Source organism: Convolutriloba macropyga, chromosome 12 (assembly GCF_964194025.1).
Source record: "Convolutriloba macropyga chromosome 12, txConMacr16.3, whole genome shotgun sequence".
In the NCBI taxonomy this organism is placed as follows: domain Eukaryota; kingdom Metazoa; phylum Xenacoelomorpha; order Acoela; family Convolutidae; genus Convolutriloba; species Convolutriloba macropyga.
In genome coordinates this window covers 13759805-13781223 of record NC_134479.1, presented here as the reverse complement: position 1 = coordinate 13781223, position 21419 = coordinate 13759805, and the positions used below count along the sequence as shown (strand labels likewise).

The following is a 21419-nucleotide window of genomic DNA, read 5'->3' as shown; positions in this document are numbered from 1 at the left end:
CTGTTAAAAAAACAACAGAGAATTCAGGAATTGCTTCTTATTAAAAATGCTGTGCAGCTTAATTTTCATTATGAAGTTGATTTGTTGAAGATTGCTCAAAATTTCTATCACGTAATGGATCGATTTTTATTCACTAGGCGTAAATACACTTTTCAAATTTCCTCATGTGTTTCCTTTGTAAAAAAAAATCTTAAGGGATAACTGTGCTAATATTATCGCCATCAAGCTGTGGAGGCTTGTTAATACTCAAGGCGCCAAAAAGCTTTCAGAATTTTCAAAGAATTTTTACTGCAAAACCTTCGAGGAAGTTCAGTTGTTAAAAGTGAAAACTTTGATAAAAAGAAACCAAGACCACTCTGGTAACATCTGTACTCTCAAAAAAACATTTCTGATACTTATATCTTAGATCGTAGATCTTAGATCATCAAATAATCAGAATAAATTTTAATTGCAGTCGGATTAAGAGTTAGACGATACAAGTTGTTTTTACGCAAATAATTTTTTTACTCAACAGTTAAATAGTTTCTGTTGAACCAACACACCACTTTTTCAAAAACGCTTCGTACAGTCAACAATTGTGGTTCAGATTCAACATTTGACTGTTCCCAATCAACCGTACACGGAGAGGGCGTCGTAAGCGTAGATGACTGTGAGATGAACCGACAAGGAGTCTTCTTGATGTCAAAAATAAGGGCATCAAAAATATCCATTCAGAATTTTATGACAGATACACTGCCAACCTTACAATAAAAAATCTCAGCAAAAATGGTATTATCATATCTGACAACTGGATAACTGAAATAGTTGATTTGGATCGTCTTTGTCGTACAAAAATTGTGTTCTGTATAAGTTAGTTCATTTGCTAGGCGAATTGCCGTACTTGTTTGTTCCAAATTACTTGTGTATTCGCGACCGAAATCACACTCGTCTTTGCTGAATGGATTAATTAAACTCGTTGACAAATTATTAGTGGTATTTGCTCTGCTAATATGGCTTTTACTTTCGACCACTGATTCGCTTAGCAAATATCAATTCATGTTAGCTCTCTTATTCTGAGCGTGTTGCGGAGCAAAGTTCTTGGATGAAAGAGAATCAACTGAAAACTGTATTAGAATTAGAGATAATGAAATTGAGAATTTAACCAATACTTTGATCATCAATTTGATCACGCAACATTTACATCACAACTAAAAAAAGGAATTGGCGGCAAAACTGCAAGGTACACAACGTGGACAGACAATGTATCGCAACTTTATGTAAACGAATTGATAAAAGTACGAACGATTAAGATTTGATCTTCAAATTGAAGTGTATGAAATAATCTATGAAATTGAACTAGAAAGAGAACTCAAGTCTGATTAAATAATTTTAATGAAATAAGCGCCGCAAAATCATACAATGAATTTTCCATCTATACCATAATTTCCCCTCAGCAAAACAAACAAGACAAAATATTGTAATAACAGAAGATTAATAGTTTATGTACTAGTTAGTATAAAATAACAGTAGTGTTTTGCGATGAGTTTTGTCATTAATTCTTATCAGAGTCTGAAGCGCATTCTGCCTCGTGAACCGTCATGCTGGTTTCTGGACCTTCATAGTTTGGAGAGATGTAATATTGCGTAGGGTACCGCTGATCTGGTGAACAAGTCGCCACTTGGAAGTCTGATGATCGGGTTTCTTGATTTCGATAAGTAGTATTCTTGATTGTTGAAAGACTAGACTTGTTCTTGATTTGCTGATCTTTCTACATTTGACGTCTCTTTTGTCTTGATGGTGCACTGTTTGCTGACAGATTTGGGGGGCAAAATTGATTCGATGCCATAGACTCGTCCGATTCAATAATCGATGGTGACGATCTTTTCTGTTCTGCGAAGGTTGAGTGATTGGCGTAGCTCTCATAGCTGCTTTGTGTTTTGAGCGACTGGGCGGTACTGCAATGACGATTGATGTTTGGGGAAATGTCAACGGCGGCGCGAATTCACTTTTTGATTGGGGTGGCTGTTTCGGCGGCGCGGGTACAACTATTTTCTCGGGTTTTGTGAGCATCCGCACTTGCAGAGTTTGAGACACGTTAGTGTGTATATATGAAACACAAATAGTATCGTCATTGATTCGACGGTGTTTTATTTTTTTTGCCTTCAATTTTCTGTTTAGCACCTTTAGCGTGCCGAGTTATGAGTTCCTTCGTCGTCTTCCCCGATGAAAGTTTTGGTCGTCGCTCCACGTAGCATTTGAGGTCGGTTTGTTTCTCGGCCTTGGGCCAAATTTTTCAAAGTCAGAATTCCTGATTGTAAACTCTTTTTTAGCTGGTTCCTTGATTATAGAGGTATAGTCATTGTATTTAAAAACTGCTAATCCTGGAGCCAGTAGTTCATACAGCCCGTCTAAGTTTTTATTAGATCTTTTCGATTTTTGCTTCTTCTTGGCCAGTTTAAGGGTCAATGATGCCTCTGTTGTTGGGACTGGCAAACCGATAATTGGATGAGGCATTGTGCGGGGCTCTTTATCGGGGTCCTCGTTTTACCGTTTCCGAGCGTTTTTGCTGATTCTGTCCCGTTGTTTTTCAGACTCAATATCACTCCTGGTTTCTTCTTCCCATTGTTCGTCAGGTATCAGTTCTTCCCAACGCATTGTTTCCAAATCTAAGTATAGATTTAACAGTGGCTCATATTTTAAAGTATTAGGATTAGGTTCAGTTGAAATACTGTTTAAAGGTCTATTGGCCTTTTGTCTGAAATGCGCCTCATATGAAGAAAGATTTATTGTCCTATGACGTTATATGGGAAGTTGATATATAATTGAATTCAGTGATGTTTTCAAAATAAAATTGTTTTGCGCCGCAGTTTTAATATAAACTAATCGACTTTTGGCTGTTTGCATTAGCCTCTCAACTAACCCAATTGCTCTATGATCGTGTATTGTGGCTTCAATTAACTGTATATTATTGTAACTTCCGAAAGGTTTTATTGGTTGACCGATTTGACACTGTGCTTGACCTAATCTTATCGTACGAGGAATGTCATGGATTAATACGAAGTCTTAAAGAAATTTCAAATTGTTTTGGGCATTTGCTCTATCCAATGCTTCTGTTGTTGGAAATTTAGATAAGCAAACTATACATGAAAAGAAACAAACCTCTTGATTTTTCTCATTATAGATTGATCCACCGAAATCTAATTGATTTTCTTCATTTGGCTCTTTGCGTAATTTGAAAGGTGCCCATTTACTCGAAGGTATCATATAGTTTAAATTTTTACCAATCTTGACGCTGGGATTAAACTCGGCCGTCTTTGAGAGAAGATCCCGATGCATGAACGGCCACCATGCGTGTTCCACCATGTCTGTGATCCACCAGTTCCCGGGATGTGTGGCATGGATGGCTTTGACATACGCGTCCCTGATGGAGTTGGAGATGGCGTTTCTATCGTCCACACAAACACAGCTCTTCTTCACATGTAGATCTTTCCAGTAGCTGTGAATTTATGGACTTATAGGACGGCAAAGGTCCTCGTTTCCAGTATTGATGCAATCCCTCACTTCTTTAAGGATGGCATCTTTTGACGTCAAGCTGGCCATTAGTGTACTCGAAAAGATACTTATACGTCGAAAATGAATGAGTCCGTGTAGAGGTCATCACTGGACGGCGTATTGGTGACATTTATAATATCTGTCCCCGGTGTTGAAGGTGTCAGAGGAGCGGGTGGTGCTGTGGAAAGGCCAGCTTCGCCTGCAAAGCCGGTGTTGCTTACTTCCGACGGTGTTGCTTACTTTTTGGGACATTGTTTCTTCGTCAGACGTTGAAATCATGAGTACGGGTTGGAAAGATTGAGCAATACATTTAAAATTTGAGTTATGTTTACTCAACTGTTTTGTAGGGCGGTTAAAGGCAAAAAGCAAGTTTAGAATCTGAGTGGTCTCGTTTACATTAAGAATAACAACAATTAGGTGTTAATTCGCTAACAATGTTGTCGCTATTAGTAATTTCCGAATATTCGCGATTTTGCGGTGCAAATTCATTGCATAATTTGTCACAGGAATTTAAGTTATTCGCTTCCGATTTTATAGGCCCATTTCGCTCCGCGAAATCCGTATAATTTTTCTTATTTAGCAAAAACTATTTTGCGCTGTGTTTACTAGCGTCTATTTTGGCAACTATAAATTGCTCGTCGTAAGTCAAAACATTTACAGCTTTTTGCTGTGGCTCTCGTGAAATATAGTTTACTACTCCCATTTTCGGATCAGGAAGATGATCAATTGATAGTAGATAGTAGACGATCAAACCAACGAGTGAATCGACTATTATAAGATTTATTTGCTCTATTTTTTCTCATTATAGACAATAATGCTCTATGATCTGTTAGGACAGTAAAGGGTTTACCGTAGAGATAATATTTAAAATTTTCAATTGACTAAAATACTCCCAATACTTGGAGTTCATTGATACTATAACAATCTTTAAGGGAATTCAAGAAACGTGAGAAGAATCATACTGTATGCCGACCAACTGGAGTTTGCAGCTCGAGTGCGCAAAGCAGACGAAGCGTCACAATAAATTCGTTTTTCGAGAATTGTATAAAAATATTTGTTTTCTGTTGCTTCTGCAGTTTTTCCTTTAACTAAGTTGAAGTGTTTTTCATGTTCATCAGTCCCAACAAATTTATTTTTTTTAATAACGGTCAAAAGGGTAGCAAAGTTGAGACAAATTAGGTATTAATTTACATAAATGCTGAACAGATCCCCTAAAAATCGCAACTTTTTGTAAGTTTGTTGGAGAAGTGGGTTGTTGAATTGCAGCTGTTTTATTTGATAATAGAGTTATTCCCGATTGTGTTATACGATGACCGAGCCGTTCAATACGACCTTTTGCGAAGTGACATTTGGCTAAATTAATGCGGAGATTTTCTTCATCGAGTTTAATGAGACATTTTCCTACATGGTCTAATTGATTTTCTAATCGAACTCTACTCACTATTAATATATCGTCCAGAAAACAAAATGTATTTTTGGGACGGGTTAGCGTACAAACTAGAGCTTTCTGAAATTCGGCCGGCATATCAGTCCACCCATAGAAGCCTGTTTTAAATTGATAAGCGCCTGTCATATCAACACTGACAATATTGAAATTGCAAGGGCGAGCAGTCTCAGCGTGCAGATTGAGTTGACTGTATGCGTATTGCAAATCAAATGTTGTAAAATAAGTCTTGTAAAAGAAATTAAAATAGCAAATCAATGTTTGGCATTTGGCATTTGTTCTTGTGAATGGCTTTTGTTTGGAATTTTTGAATCCAAAACTGTTTTGATTGAATGATCTTTTTTGACTGTAATGACAATCGGGGAAAAGAAGAATTGATCAGAACAGTTGGACAATTTCTCAATATGTCCTTTATTTAACAATTTATTTTTCAAGTTCAATTTCTATCTTCGGTTGAAGATGAATGGGCACTTTTCTTCCCTTTTGATGAATTACACGATAGTTTTTGTGAATTTTTGAGTTGACCGTGTGGTGTTTAGATTTTCAATTCGTGTGATTAAATAAAAAAAATCTTTCGCTATTGACTGTTTTGGTACACAAGGTTTTTCGGTTGCCTTACTCCAGTTTTTGGACAATGTTTTTGTAAAATTGTTATTTCAAGTTGGTCGAATAAATCTCCTCCTGAGATGGGTCAAAAACCGTCAGCGACTACTGTTAATTTTGCTTGTAGAGTTTTCCAATCAATTTTACTGGAGTTTCCAGTGTTCCTAACGTTTCCACAAAATCAGTTTAAAAATACTTAATTTCGAGTGATTTGTTCTCTGACCATTGGGCCTGAATGCACTTAAACAATATTTGCTTAGCAATTGAAATATTTATTATAGTACATCCACTGCCTGAATCTAGGAGCAAATGACAATCTGTGTAACCAATTTTTTTTCATGTTTTGCAGAGTGATTGGAGTGGAATTAATATGTTCTATCATATATTTTTGGCTATTTTTTGAGTTATATTGTTTGCTATAATTTATGAAATTCACATTTTGATTAATGGATTGTTCTGTGTTCTCTGAGTTTTTGACATTATTGATGCGATGCGTTTTCTTTGTTGTGGATTTATAGAATTATTCTGTTTTCTCCGACATACCTTTGCAAAAAGACTGAGAAGGCCACAATGGTTAAATTTCTAACCCAATGCAGGCCAAGACTGACAATGTGTCGTTAACAGCAAAGCTACGAGCTCTTCTGGGTTCCACTGTGTCTCCTAGGAGTTCGCGTTGTATATAGTCATCAAGCACGTTGGTGATAAAAGTATCCCGGATTATTGTCTCCACCAATTTTCAAAGTCGCAATTCTCTGCAAGTTCCTTGAGAACACAGTAGAATTGTGCCACCTTTTCGCCCTTCTTTTGTGTTCTGGACAAAAAGACATCGCGATCAAAAGTGATATTACGAAGCCGAATGAAGGCAATTTCAAGCATTTCCCACAGCTTCAAAGTCGATAGATCGTAAATATTGTCGTTTGGAAACTTTTGTGTCAAGAGACGACGACCCTCAGTTCCGATGCTAAGATAGAGGAGTGGGACACATTTCTGGTCACATAGTGTCCACGGTCTTTCGTAACGAAGAATGCCTGCTTCAGTTGTTTTCTGACACTTTATTTCCTATTGAAGTTTCAACTGGCTACTTCGAATTGGACGATCTAGTTCTGTGTGTTCGGTTGCATCCTCGATAGCAGTTTCGTATTTTGGTTCGGGTGGCAGTTTGGCATGGGCCGGTTTTGTTTGAAGCAATATGTCTAACGTTTTGTTTTCTCTTGCGTGAAAGGCCATTTTGACTTGAATTCGCCATTTTTTCCATCGTATTGGTTGGTCGGATGTAACTCTTTAACAAATGGGTTCAATTGAAAGTGGAGTCGTGCGAGATTCGCGGCCTAACTTCGCCATGTCGAACAGAAATCGTGTTCTGTATTTGTAAATTGGTTTGCTAGGCGAATTGCCAAAAAATTTTTTCCGAGTTACTTGTGTATTCGCGACGCAAGATCACACATATCTTCGCTGAAAGGATTAATTAAATTCGCTGGCAAACTTTTAGTGGAATTCGCTTTGCTTTTATGGCTTTACTTTTGGACTATTGATTCGCTTATAACAATGCGACTATTGATAGCGAATGTCAATTCATGTTAGCCCTTTTCTTCTGAGCGTTGTGCGAAGCAAAGTTCTTGGTTGAAAGAGAATTAACTGAAAACTGTATTAGAATTAGAGATAGTGAAATTCGCAAAAATTTTTTAGCAAAAATTATTTTGCGCTGCGTTTAATAGCGTCTATTTTGGCAACTGTAAATTGCTCGTCGTAAGTCAATAAGTTTACAGTTTTTTGCAGTGGCTCTCGTGAAATATAGTTTACTAATCCCATTTTCGAATCAGGAAGATGATCAATTGATAGTAGATAGTAGACGATCAAACCAACAATTGAGTAAAATACTCCCAATACTTGGAGTTCGTTGATACTATAACAATCTTTAACGGATTTCAAGAAACGCGAAAAGAATTATACTGTATGCCGACCAACTGGAGTTCGCAGCTCGAGTGCGCAAAGCAGACCTTTTTCTAGAGGCGTCACAATTATTTTTCAGAGATTTGTATAAAAATGCTTGTTGTCTGTTGCTTCTGCAATTTTTCCTTTAACTAAGTTGAAGTGTTTTTCATGCTCATCAGTCCCAACAAATTTATTTTTTTTTAATAACGGTCAAAAAGGTAGCAAAGTTGAGACAAATTAGGTATTAAATTACATAAATGCTGAACAGATCTCTTAAAAATCGCAGCTTTTTGTAAGTTTGTTGGAGAAGTGGGTTGTTGAATTGCAGCTGTTTTATTTGATAATAGAGTTATTCCTGATTGTAATATACGATGACCGAGCTGTTCAATACGACCTTTTGCGAAGTGACATTTGGCTAAATTAATGCGGAGATTTTCTTCATCGAGTTTAATGAGACATTTTCTTACAAGGTCTAATTGATTTTCTAATCGAACTCTGCTCACTATTAATATATCGTCCAGAAAACAAAATGTATTTTTGGGACGGGTTAGCGTACAAACTAGAGCTTTCTGAAATTCGGCCGGCATATCAGTCCACCCATAGAAGCCTGTTTTAAATTGATAAGCGCCTGTCATATCAACACTGACAATATTGAAATTGCAAGGGCGAGCAGTCTCAGCGTGCAGATTGAGTTGACCGTATGCGTATTGCAAATCAAATGTTGTAAAATAAGTCTTGTAAAATAATTTAAAATAGCAAATCAATGTTTGGCTTTTTGCATTTGTTCTTGTGAATGGCTTTATTTGGAATTTTTGAATCCAAAACTGTTTTGATTGAATGATCTTTTTTGACTGTAATGACAATCGGGGAAAAGAAGAATTGATCAGAACAGTTGGACAATTTCTCAATATGTCCTTTATTTAACAATATATTTTTCAAGTTCAATTTCTATCTTCGGTTGAAGATGAATGGGCACTTTTCTTCCCTTTTGATGAATTACACGATAGTTTTTGTGAATTTTTGAGTTGACCGTGTGGTGTTTAGATTTTCAATTCGTGTGATTAAATAAAAAATTTTGACTGTTTTAGTACACAAGGTTTTTCGGTTGCTTTACGCCACTTTTTGGACAAGGTTTTTGTGAAATTGTTATTTCAAGTAGGTCGAATAAATCTCGTCCTGAGAATGATCAAAAACCGTCAGCGACTACTGTTAATTTTGCTTGTAGAGTTTTCCAATCAATTTTACTGGAGTTTCCAGTGTTCCTAACGTTTCCACAAAATCAATTAAAAAATATTTAATTTCGAGTGATTTGTTCTCTGACCATTGGGCCTGAATGCACTTAAAAACTTTATAGAATTATTCTGTTTTCTCCGACATACCTTTGCAAAAAGATTGAGTAGGCCACAATGGTTAAATTTTTTACCCAATGCAGGTATAATCTGACGATTTGTCGATGTCAAATTTTGTCCACAACCTCGACAAAGGCCATTTGATTCGCTAATGACGGGAGTTCTGTTCTGCTGGTTCACTCGAGCATTGGCGCCGCAAAACTGCGTGAATTATTGCATCACAATTACTCCGTTGTTGTTGGAGGAAATTCTTTGCTGATTTTGATGGCCCATCTCCATGTTAACAGCAATGCTACGAGCTCTTTAGGGATTTACTGTGTCTCCTAGGGGTTCGCGTTGTATATAGTCATCAAGCATGTTGGTGATAAAAGTATCCCGGATTATTGTCTCCACCAATTTTCAAAGTCGCTATTCTCTGCAGGTTCCTTGAGAACACAGTAGAATTGTGCCACCTTTTCGCCCTTCTTTTGTTTTCTGGACAAAAAGACATCGCGATCAAAAGTGATATTACGAAGCCGAATGAAGGCAATTTCAAGCATTTCCCACAGCTTCAAAGTTGATAGATCGTAAATATTGTCGTTTGGAAACTTTTGTGTCAAGAGACGACGACCCTCAGTTCCGATGCTAAGATAGAGAAGTGGGACACATTTCTGGTCACATAGTGTCCACGGTCTTTCGTAACAAAGAATGCCTGCTTCAGTTGTTTTCTGACACTTTATTTCCTATTGAAGTTTCAACTGGCTACTTCGAATTGGACGATCTAGTTCTGTGTGTTCGGTTGCATCCTCGATAGCAGTTTCGTATTTTGGTTCGGGTGGCAGTTTGGCATGGGCCGGTTTTGTTTGAAGCAATATGTCTAACGTTTTGTTTTCTCTTGCGTGAAAGGCCATTTTGACTTGAATTCGCCATTTTTTCCATCGTATTGGTTGGTCGGATGTAACTCTTTAACAAATGGGTTCACTTGAAAGTGGAGTCGTGCGAGATTCGCGGCCTAACTTCGCCATGTCCAACAGAAATCGTGTTCTGTATTTGTAAATTGGTTTGCTAGGCGAATTGCCAAAAAATTTTTTCCGAGTTACTTGTGTATTCGCGACGCAAGATCACACATATCTTCGCTGAAAGGATTAATTAAATTCGCTGGCAAACTTTTAGTGGAATTCGCTTTGCGTTTATGGCTTTACTTTTGGACTATTGATTCGCTTATAACAATGCGACTATGGATAGCGAATGTCAATTCATGTTAGCCCTTTTATTCTGAGCGTGGTGCGAAGCAAAGTTCTTGGTTGAAAGAGAATTAACTGAAAACTGTATTAGAATTAGAGATAGTGAAATTCGCAAAAATTTTTTAGCAAAAATTATTTTGCGCTGCGTTTAATAGCGTCTATTTTGGCAACTGTAAATTGCACGTCGTAAGTCAATATGTTTACAGTTTTTTGCAGTGGCTCTCGTGAAATATAGTTTACTAATCCCATTTGCGAATCAGGAAGATGATCAACTGATAGTAGATAGTAGACGATCAAACCAACAATTGAGTAAAATACCCCCAATACTTGGAGTTCGTTGATACTATAACAATCTTTAACGGATTTCAAGAAACGGGAAAAGAATTATACTGTATGCCGACCAACTGGAGTTCGCAGCTCGAGTGCGCAAAGCAGACCTTTTTCTAGAGGCGTCACAATTATTTTTCAGAGATTTGTATAAAAATGTTTGTTTTCTGTTGCTTCTGCAATTTTTCCTTTAACTAAGTTGAAGTGTTTTTCATGCTCATCAGTCCCAACAAATTTATTTTTTTAATAACGGTCAAAAGGGTAGCAAAGTTGAGACAAATTAGGTATTAATTTACATAAATGCTGAACAGATCCCTTAAAAATCGCAGCTTTTTGTAAGTTTGTTGGAGAAGTGGGTTCTGAATTGCAGCTGTTTTATTTGATAATAGAGTTAATCCTGATTGTGTTATCTGATGACCGAGCCGTTCAATACGACCTTTTGCGAAGTGACATTTGGCTAAATTAATGCGGAGATTTTCTTCATCGAGTTTAATGAGACATTTTCTTACAAGGTCTAATTGATTATCTAATCGAACTCTACTCACTATTAATATATCGTCCAGAAAACAAAATGTATTTTTGGGACGGGTTAGCGTACAAACTAGAGCTTTCTGAAATTCGGCCGGCATATCAGTCCACCCATAGAAGCCTGTTTTAAATTGATAAGCGCCTGTCATATCAACACTGACAATATTGAAATTGCAAGGGCGAGCAGTCTCAGCGTGCAGATTGAGTTGACCGTATGCGTATTGCAAATCAAATGTTGTAAAATAAGTCTTGTAAAATAATTTAAAATAGCAAATCAATGTTTGGCTTTTGGCATTTGTTCTTGTGAATGGCTTTATTTGGAATTTTTGAATCCAAAACTGTTTTTATTGAATGATCTTTTTTGACTTTAATGACAATCGGGGAAAAGAGGAATTGATCAGAACAGTTGGACAATTTCTCAATATGTCCTTTATTTAACAATATATTTTTCAAGTTCAATTTCTATCTTCGGTTGAAGATGAATGGGCACTTTTTTTCCCTTTTGATGAATTACACGATAGTTTTTGTGAATTTTTGAGTTGACCGTGTGATGTTTAGATTTTCAATTCGTGTGATTAAATAAAAAATTTTGACTGTTTTAGTACACAAGGTTTTTCGGTTGCTTTACTCCAGTTTTTGGACAAGGTTTTTGTGAAATTGTTATTTCAAGTTGGTCGAATAAATCTCGTCCTGAGAATGGTCAAAAACCGTCAGCGACTACTGTTAATTTTGTTTGTAGAGTTTTCCAATCAATTTTACTGGAGTTTCCAGTGTTCCTAATGTTTCCACAAAATCAATTTAAAAATATTTAAATTCGAGTGATTTGTTCTCTGACCATTGGGCCTGAATGCACTTAAAAACTTTATAGAATTATTCTGTTTTCTCCGACATACCTTTGCAAAAAGATTGAGAAGGCCACAATGTTTAAATTTTCTACCCAATGCAGGTATAATCTGACGATGTGTCGATGTCAAATTTTGTCCACAACCTCGACAAAGGCCAGTTGATTCGCTAATGACGGGAGTTCTGTTCTGCTGGTTCACTCGAGCATTGGCGCCGCAAAACTGCGTGAATTATTGCATCACAATTACTCCGTTATTGTTGGAGGAAATTCTTTGCTGATTTTGATGGCCCATCTCCATGTTAACAGCAATGCTACGAGCTCTTTAGGGATTTACTGTGTCTCCTAGGAGTTCGCGTTGTATATAGTCATCAAGCATGTTGGTGATAAAAGTATCCCGGATTATTGTCTCCACCAATTTTCAAAGTCGCTATTCTCTGCAAGTTCCTTGAGAACACAGTAGAATTGTGCCACCTTTTCGCCCTTCTTTTGTTTTCTGGACAAAAAGACATCGCGATCAAAAGTGATATTACGAAGCCGAATGAAGGCAATTTCAAGCATTTCCCACAGCTTCAAAGTCGATAGATTGTAAATATTGTCGTTTGGAAACTTTTGTGTCAAAAGACGACGACCCTCAGTTCCGATGCTAAGATAGAGAAGTGGGACACATTTCTGGTCACATAGTGTCCACGGTCTTTCGTAACAAAGAATGCCTGCTTCAGTTGTTTTCTGACACTTTATTTCCTATTGAAGTTTCAACTGGCTACTTCGAATTGGACGATCTAGTTCTGTGTGTTCGGTTGCATCCTCGATAGCAGTTTCGTATTTTGGTTCGGGTGGCAGTTTGGCATGGGCCGGTTTTGTTTGAAGCAATATGTCTAACGTTTTGTTTTCTCTTGCGTGAAAGGCCATTTTGACTTGAATTCGCCATTTTTTCCATCGTATTGGTTGGTCGGATGTAACTCTTTAACAAATGGGTTCACTTGAAAGTGGAGTCGTGCGAGATTCGCGGCCTAACTTCGCCATGTCCAACAGAAATCGTGTTCTGTATTTGTAAATTGGTTTGCTAGGCGAATTGCCAAAAAATTTTTTCCGAGTTACTTGTGTATTCGCGACGCAAGATCACACATATCTTCGCTGAAAGGATTAATTAAATTCGCTGGCAAACTTTTAGTGGAATTCGCTTTGCGTTTATGGCTTTACTTTTGGACTATTGATTCGCTTATAACAATGCGACTATGGATAGCGAATGTCAATTCATGTTAGCCCTTTTATTCTGAGCGTGGTGCGAAGCAAAGTTCTTGGTTGAAAGAGAATTAACTGAAAACTGTATTAGAATTAGAGATAGTGAAATTCGCAAAAATTTTTTAGCAAAAATTATTTTGCGCTGCGTTTAATAGCGTCTATTTTGGCAACTGTAAATTGCACGTCGTAAGTCAATATGTTTACAGTTTTTTGCAGTGGCTCTCGTGAAATATAGTTTACTAATCCCATTTGCGAATCAGGAAGATGATCAACTGATAGTAGATAGTAGACGATCAAACCAACAATTGAGTAAAATACCCCCAATACTTGGAGTTCGTTGATACTATAACAATCTTTAACGGATTTCAAGAAACGGGAAAAGAATTATACTGTATGCCGACCAACTGGAGTTCGCAGCTCGAGTGCGCAAAGCAGACCTTTTTCTAGAGGCGTCACAATTATTTTTCAGAGATTTGTATAAAAATGTTTGTTTTCTGTTGCTTCTGCAATTTTTCCTTTAACTAAGTTGAAGTGTTTTTCATGCTCATCAGTCCCAACAAATTTATTTTTTTAATAACGGTCAAAAGGGTAGCAAAGTTGAGACAAATTAGGTATTAATTTACATAAATGCTGAACAGATCCCTTAAAAATCGCAGCTTTTTGTAAGTTTGTTGGAGAAGTGGGTTGTTGAATTGCAGCTGTTTTATTTGATAATAGAGTTAATCCTGATTGTGTTATCTGATGACCGAGCCGTTCAATACGACCTTTTGCGAAGTGACATTTGGCTAAATTAATGCGGAGATTTTCTTCATCGAGTTTAATGAGACATTTTCTTACAAGGTCTAATTGATTATCTAATCGAACTCTACTCACTATTAATATATCGTCCAGAAAACAAAATGTATTTTTGGGACGGGTTAGCGTACAAACTAGAGCTTTCTGAAATTCGGCCGGCATATCAGTCCACCCATAGAAGCCTGTTTTAAATTGATAAGCGCCTGTCATATCAACACTGACAATATTGAAATTGCAAGGGCGAGCAGTCTCAGCGTGCAGATTGAGTTGACCGTATGCGTATTGCAAATCAAATGTTGTAAAATAAGTCTTGTAAAATAATTTAAAATAGCAAATCAATGTTTGGCTTTTGGCATTTGTTCTTGTGAATGGCTTTATTTGGAATTTTCGAATCCAAAACTGTTTTTATTGAATGATCTTTTTTGACTTTAATGACAATCGGGGAAAAGAGGAATTGATCAGAACAGTTGGACAATTTCTCAATATGTCCTTTATTTAACAATATATTTTTCAAGTTCAATTTCTATCTTCGGTTGAAGATGAATGGGCACTTTTTTTCCCTTTTGATGAATTACACGATAGTTTTTGTGAATTTTTGAGTTGACCGTGTGATGTTTAGATTTTCAATTCGTGTGATTAAATAAAAAATTTTGACTGTTTTAGTACACAAGGTTTTTCGGTTGCTTTACTCCAGTTTTTGGACAAGGTTTTTGTGAAATTGTTATTTCAAGTTGGTCGAATAAATCTCGTCCTGAGAATGGTCAAAAACCGTCAGCGACTACTGTTAATTTTGTTTGTAGAGTTTTCCAATCAATTTTACTGGAGTTTCCAGTGTTCCTAATGTTTCCACAAAATCAATTTAAAAATATTTAAATTCGAGTGATTTGTTCTCTGACCATTGGGCCTGAATGCACTTAAAAACTTTATAGAATTATTCTGTTTTCTCCGACATACCTTTGCAAAAAGATTGAGAAGGCCACAATGTTTAAATTTTCTACCCAATGCAGGTATAATCTGACGATGTGTCGATGTCAAATTTTGTCCACAACCTCGACAAAGGCCAGTTGATTCGCTAATGACGGGAGTTCTGTTCTGCTGGTTCACTCGAGCATTGGCGCCGCAAAACTGCGTGAATTATTGCATCACAATTACTCCGTTGTTGTTGGAGGAAATTCTTTGCTGATTTTGATGGCCCATCTCCATGTTAACAGCAATGCTACGAGCTCTTTAGGGATTTACTGTGTCTCCTAGGAGTTCGCGTTGTATATAGTCATCAAGCATGTTGGTGATAAAAGTATCCCGGATTATTGTCTCCACCAATTTTCAAAGTCGCTATTCTCTGCAAGTTCCTTGAGAACACAGTAGAATTGTGCCACCTTTTCGCCCTTCTTTTGTTTTCTGGACAAAAAGACATCGCGATCAAAAGTGATATTACGAAGCCGAATGAAGGCAATTTCAAGCATTTCCCACAGCTTCAAAGTCGATAGATTGTAAATATTGTCGTTTGGAAACTTTTGTGTCAAAAGACGACGACCCTCAGTTCCGATGCTAAGATAGAGAAGTGGGACACATTTCTGGTCACATAGTGTCCACGGTCTTTCGTAACAAAGAATGCCTGCTTCAGTTGTTTTCTGACACTTTATTTCCTATTGAAGTTTCAACTGGCTACTTCGAATTGGACGATCTAGTTTTGTGTGTTCGGTTGCATCCTCGATAGCAGTTTCGTATTTTGGTTCGGGTGGCAGTTTGGCATGGGCCGGTTTTGTTTGAAGCAATATGTCTAACGTTTTGTTTTCTCTTGCGTGAAATGCCATTTTGACTTGAATTCGCCATTTTTCCATCGTATTGGTTGATCGGATGTAACTCTTTAACAAATGGGTTCAATTGAAAGTGGAGTCGTGCGAGATTCGCGGGCTAACTGCTCCATGTCGAACAGAAATCGTGTTCTGTATTTGTTAATTGGTTTGCTAGGCGAATTGCCAACAATTTTCTTCCGAGTTACTTGTGTATTCGCGACGCAAGATCACACATATCTTCGCTGAATGGCTTAATTAAATTAGCTGGCAAACTTTTAGTGGAATTCGCTTTGCGTTTATGGCTTTACTTTTGGACTAGTGATTCGCTTATATCAATGTTACTAGTGAGAGCGAATATCAATTCATGTTAGCCCTTTTATTCTGAGCGTGTTGCGAAGCAAAGTTCTTGCATGAAAAAGAACCAGCTGAAAACTGTATTAGAATAAGAGATAGTGAAGTTCAGAATTTAACCAGTAGTTTGATCATTAATTTGATCACGCAACATTTACAACATCACAAATAAAAAAAGAATAGGCGGCAGAACTGCAAGGTAGAGAACCTGGACAGACATGTATCACAATTTTATGTAAAAAAATTGAAAAAGGTATGAACGATTAAGAATTAATCTTCAAATTGAAGTGATTGAAATAATCTATGAAATCGAACTAGAACGAGAACTAATTTATGATTAATTAAAGTTAATAAATTTAGCGCCACAAAATGATACTATGAATTTTCCATCTCAACCGCAGTTTTCTTTTCAAATCCGAGCGAATTGTGTTGCTTGTATTTGAAAACAATCGGAATCTGAGTTTAGGAGTGGCAGATGCCAGCAAAGGTCTCAATAATTTTGATTCAATTGTGTTTCATCAGTATGGCGTACGCAAACTGAACGATGCTTAATTTTCAACACAAATTATAACCTTTTCCCTTTTCAAATTTCTCAAACAGTTTCATAGGACTTATAGAACAAATATATCAGCCTAACTTATTACCTTGGTCTGGATATAATGCATTCAATTTATTCCTCGAAGGCAGGTTAATAGACATATCGCAGTTCTCTAGATTTGCGATTGAAACAGTTACTATTCGAAATGTCATCTCAACCAACGGGATAGAATTACTTCCGGAACACTTTTTTAAGCAATATCTCTCACTTGAATATTATGTCGATCTCCAATAGCTATCATGTCACTTTGCCAAAGTTCTCGACACGCTTTATCATCCCAGGAAAAAGGATCGTCGATTAACTCTGGAGCTTGACATTTGGAACATGCAGCAAAACTCAATTGGTCAAAGAAAATTAATCCTTTGGAAAAACTGAACCAGGTCAAAGTAAGCGATAAATTGAGAGACATTCTGGCTTCAAACAATTCTGGCTTCTGGATTGTAAAATAAGAACAAGTCAGTGAAAACCAGTCCAATCTTTCATTACAATGTGTGCCAATTTATATGTAAAAAAGAGCTGAATAGGCTTTAAATGTACTGAAAATGCGCACTGAGAGCACTCAGTGCATTGCGTTTTAGAGATCACTTTTTACACTAACATCGACTTTCAGCGCTTTTCTATAAAATCATTCGCGTAATTCAACGCAGGTCTTCCTTCACTTCACAGAATTTCAGCTCCTCTAATGCTTGAACTATTAAAAACAAGAGAAAGAGAGTTGTGTGGTCTTGCTATGACAGGTGGTTCAATGAATGGTGAGCGGGCTAGTACATTATAAAAATAGTAACTGCACGAAGGGTGCCATAAAAACTGAAAGTTGTGAAAAAAGCATTTTGAGCAAAAATTCTCAGCTTTTGCGCAAAAGGTAATCAGATTTTTACATAATTTACATTGGTCTTTTGGTCCAGCAATTGTCAATAAATCACCATCGTTAATTAAACCCTGGTTGACCACCTTAGACGAAACTTTGAAAACTTACTAAGACTTATACGGTGCCGTAGAAAACTTACAAAACTTTGTACGGCACCGTATAAGGCCGTAATAAGTTTTCTACGGCACCGTATCCAGTTGATGTAATTGCCAATTTCTAAAGTCTACCTTCCTAAAATTGGTTTTTAAAAAAACGATTATCTCATACAAGTCATTTTTTCAATAATTTTTGGCACTTTTCACATCTATGAAAAATTAAAAAACTTAGTACGGCGCCGTATAAGGCCGTACCAAGTTTTGTAATTTTTCCAAAGTGTTTTTTCAGACATTAATTTGCTCTGCAGGTACACATAACGTTCAATAATTTTACCTTGAATTAGTTTGAAATAGCAAAAACCTGTTACGCCCCATGTGAGGCCGTGCAAAACTTTGGAAGTCTAATGATATCTTCTGCAGTTCATGTCATTAATCAACCAGAAAAAAATTCAATTCCAAATATCCACAGTAGCTGGTGAATAAATACCTAAAAACAGGCCCACAGTTTATAGGAAAGAAAAGAAAAGTTAAAGTGTTTGGTTTGCGTTCGTTTCAATTAAATCTGTTCTGGTTTCAGAAGAAAATTTTTTATTCAAATTTTGGCTCATATGAAAAGTCAGTTACTTTTGGGCCTTCACAACAGCAAGAGCCGTCTTGCAGATCTACAATAAGATAGTTTAAACTATTTACAAGACTGATTTAAGAAGAATCTTCAAATGAGCAACAATAAATGCATTTGATCGCTTTAAAAAAAGTAAATCGAGGTTTTATCTTTTTTGGATTTCTATATAGTTTTGGCATCTAACTGGTTTATCCGCAGCGCAATTGTTGGCGCTTAAATTGTTACTGCATGCAATGTAATTTTTTTTGTCTTGAATTTTTGTTATTGAAAGGTTATTCAAGATTCATTCCTGAGAACAGTGTCCGATCTCAGATTCTATTGGCTGAGGTTTGCCTTTTGTAATCGAACAAATTTTTTGCGTGCATTTTGTGTTTTCCAGGCCATACTCAAGTCTCTTAGTTTGGCTATATCAATGGTTGTTAATATTTCAACAATTTTTCTGTTTTGATTGTTTTGTCAAATTTCGGTGTATGTTTTGTATCAAAACTGATGAAACACCATAACCTTCATGACGAGGCGGGAAATTTTTCCCATCTTATCATGAAGGTTTGACTCAACTGGGAACGCAAAGATGGACTTAATTTACTCCCAAAAACACGCTAGAGATACCTTTTAACCACCTCAAGAATTTTTTCGGCATTTTTGGGCTCTAAAATTAGCTGAAAAAATGGGGTATACTTAGGGATTTGTTAAAATCTCCTGAAGTACTGTACCAAATCTGTTCGGCATAGTCGCATTTTGTTGCACCAAGCAGTTCATGTTTGCCCTGCTTGCTGCTTTCTTCATTCATGCCCGTAAAAAAATTATTGACAGCCAAACTTGAAATAAAAACAATATTTTTTTATATAGATTTCAGCATCGATAACGTGTTTCAAATACTCGTTTTCATGAAAACAGTTCAATGATCGTTTAAATATTTCAATCTGTTCTCACCAAAGGTGAGTGAAGTGGTAAACACTCAAAAAGTCAAACAAAAGCATCTAGTGCGTTCCAGCATATGATAAATAATTTTTTTATTCGACTTTTTGTTCTGTAAAAAACATTTTCCTATTGTCTCATCATTTTGAGTCCTTATTAGGTAGCAAGTACTACAAAAAACAATTGTCAGCAGTCAGTTGAGAGTGATAAAACACATAGTGTCTGCAAAATAGTCAATCATGCGTTTTGTGTTGCGATAACATCGTATATCGCTGATAAAATAGGTACCTGCCGAAAATCCTAAATGGGCAAAGGTCTCAAACCTTTTAATCCCTTCTAAACTCATTGTGTAGCCGAATGGGACCTCTGTCGAAGCCAAAACAATATTGAAACGGGAATAAGGGCTCGAAAATTGGGGAAAATTTATAACACATTGAAAATTTTTTGATTTTTAAATGCTGTAAATAAGTGAGGGTAAAGTTTATCAAGGATAGTTTTTGATACTTTTTCAATAGACTTTCGCTTTTTTAAGCAAACAAGTGAATTAAAATTAACAGTGCAGATATCATAACAATCGTAGTAACATGTAAGACCTCATTTTGTCGTTTTATAAATTTTAAAACTAATAATATTTCAAGTAACCTTCTTTCATCCTTAATAACCCGAAGGAAATCTTTTGTATTGCAAGTGAAATCAATCATCAAATTTTCATTTCTTCCTAGTCCTCATAATGTCTATCAACGTCATACAACTTCAAACCTTCAATTGTTGAAAGAACGCAGCACTCGAACTATGCTGCACTTTAAGAACTAGAAAAATTAAGTAAAATCTTTAAAAAAGTTCCGAATGTTTTTCAATTGTAATTGATTCTTTTTAGTTTTTTGGCGCTTCTTTCGTTTGTTGTTGTTTGTTTCATCAATTTTCCTTCCCTTCACTAATTTCTTGAAAGATTTCTAATAGCTATTGGTAATGGAGAACTACAACAGTTTTTTCCTGAAATGACAATTTATCAAATTTTTTTGTGTGAAAAACATTAGGACATGCTATTTAAAGAAGCTGTTTCGCAGTTAAAAATTTCACTTAATTGGTTTCGATCATTGCAGGCCTAAAAACCGATTAATGCCCGGTTGAATTGAAATATTTACGGTGGATGTTCTGGCAGAGTCTGCAAATGCTGAGGAACGAAGTTTATTTCGTCGCATAAAAAAGGCACTCCGTTTTTGTACCTTTTTTCTTGTTTCTCTGTCAAATATGAATCAAAATGAGTTATTTAGAGCGCATTCTCTTCCTTTTAAGCTTGTCTTCGATGGAATTATTGGTCGCTTTCCTAAAAGTTTTTTGTGAAAGGGTAATTTAACAGTGAAAGCTGGAAAACTTAACAATTCTCAAATTTTAATTGATTAGTGGTGTTTTGCGCAAAGAACAGGTTTTTCGGCGTGCAATTTGTGTTTTCTAGGCACCATTTAGGTCTTTGGAGCTACTTGTATTAATTGATGAGCTTAATTCAACAATTTTACTTTTTTCACGATTTCATCAAATTTCTGATGATGTTGTTTTATGTCAAAACACACAAAACACCATAACCTTCATGGTGAGGAGGGAAATTTTTTCCCATCTTATCATGAAGGTTTGACTCAACTGGGAACGCAAAGATGGACTTAATTTACTCCCAAAAACACGCTAGAGGTACCATTTAACCACCTCAAGAATTTTTTCGACATTTTTGGGCTCTAAAAATAGCTGAAAAAATGGGGAATACTTAGGGATTTGTTAAAATCTCCTGAAGTACTGTACCAAATCTGTTCGGTATAGTCGCATTTTGATGGCACCAAACAGTTCATGTTTGCCTTGCTCGCTGCTTTCTTCATTCATGCCAGTAAAAAAATTATTGACAGCCAAACTTGAAATAAACACAATATTTTTTTATATAGATTTTAGCATCGATAACGTGTTTCAAATACTCGTTTTCATGAAAACAGTTCAATGATCGTTTAAATATTTCAATCTGTTCTCACCAAAGGTGAGTGAAGTGGTAAACACTCAAAAAGTCAAACAGAGGCATCTAGTGCGTTCCAGCTTATGATAAATAATTTTTTTATTCGAATTTTGTTCTGTAAAAAACATTTTCCTATTGTCTCACAATTTTAATTGATTAGTGGTGTTTTGCGCAAAGAACAGGTTTTTCGGCGTGCAATTTGTGTTTTCTAGGCACCATTTAGGTCTTTGGAGCTACTTGTATTAATTGATGAGCTTAATTCAACAATTTTACTTTTTTCACGATTTCATCAAATTTCTGATGATGTTGTTTTATGTCAAAACACACAAAACACCATAACCTTCATGGTGAGGAGGG

At 36.3% G+C, this 21419-nt stretch overlaps 1 protein-coding gene across 1 annotated transcript in view; it reads left to right on the top strand.

Moving 5' to 3' along the window:
* The window catches only part of LOC142350390 (uncharacterized), a 10212-nt gene extending 6408 nt beyond the window's left edge, over positions 1-3804 (top strand). The window contains exon 3 of the mRNA XM_075402238.1: positions 3689-3804. Within this exon, the coding sequence (XP_075258353.1) occupies positions 3689-3804 (116 nt within the window). The remainder of the gene's footprint in view (positions 1-3688) is intronic.
* Positions 3805-21419: the final 17615 nt, after the last annotated feature.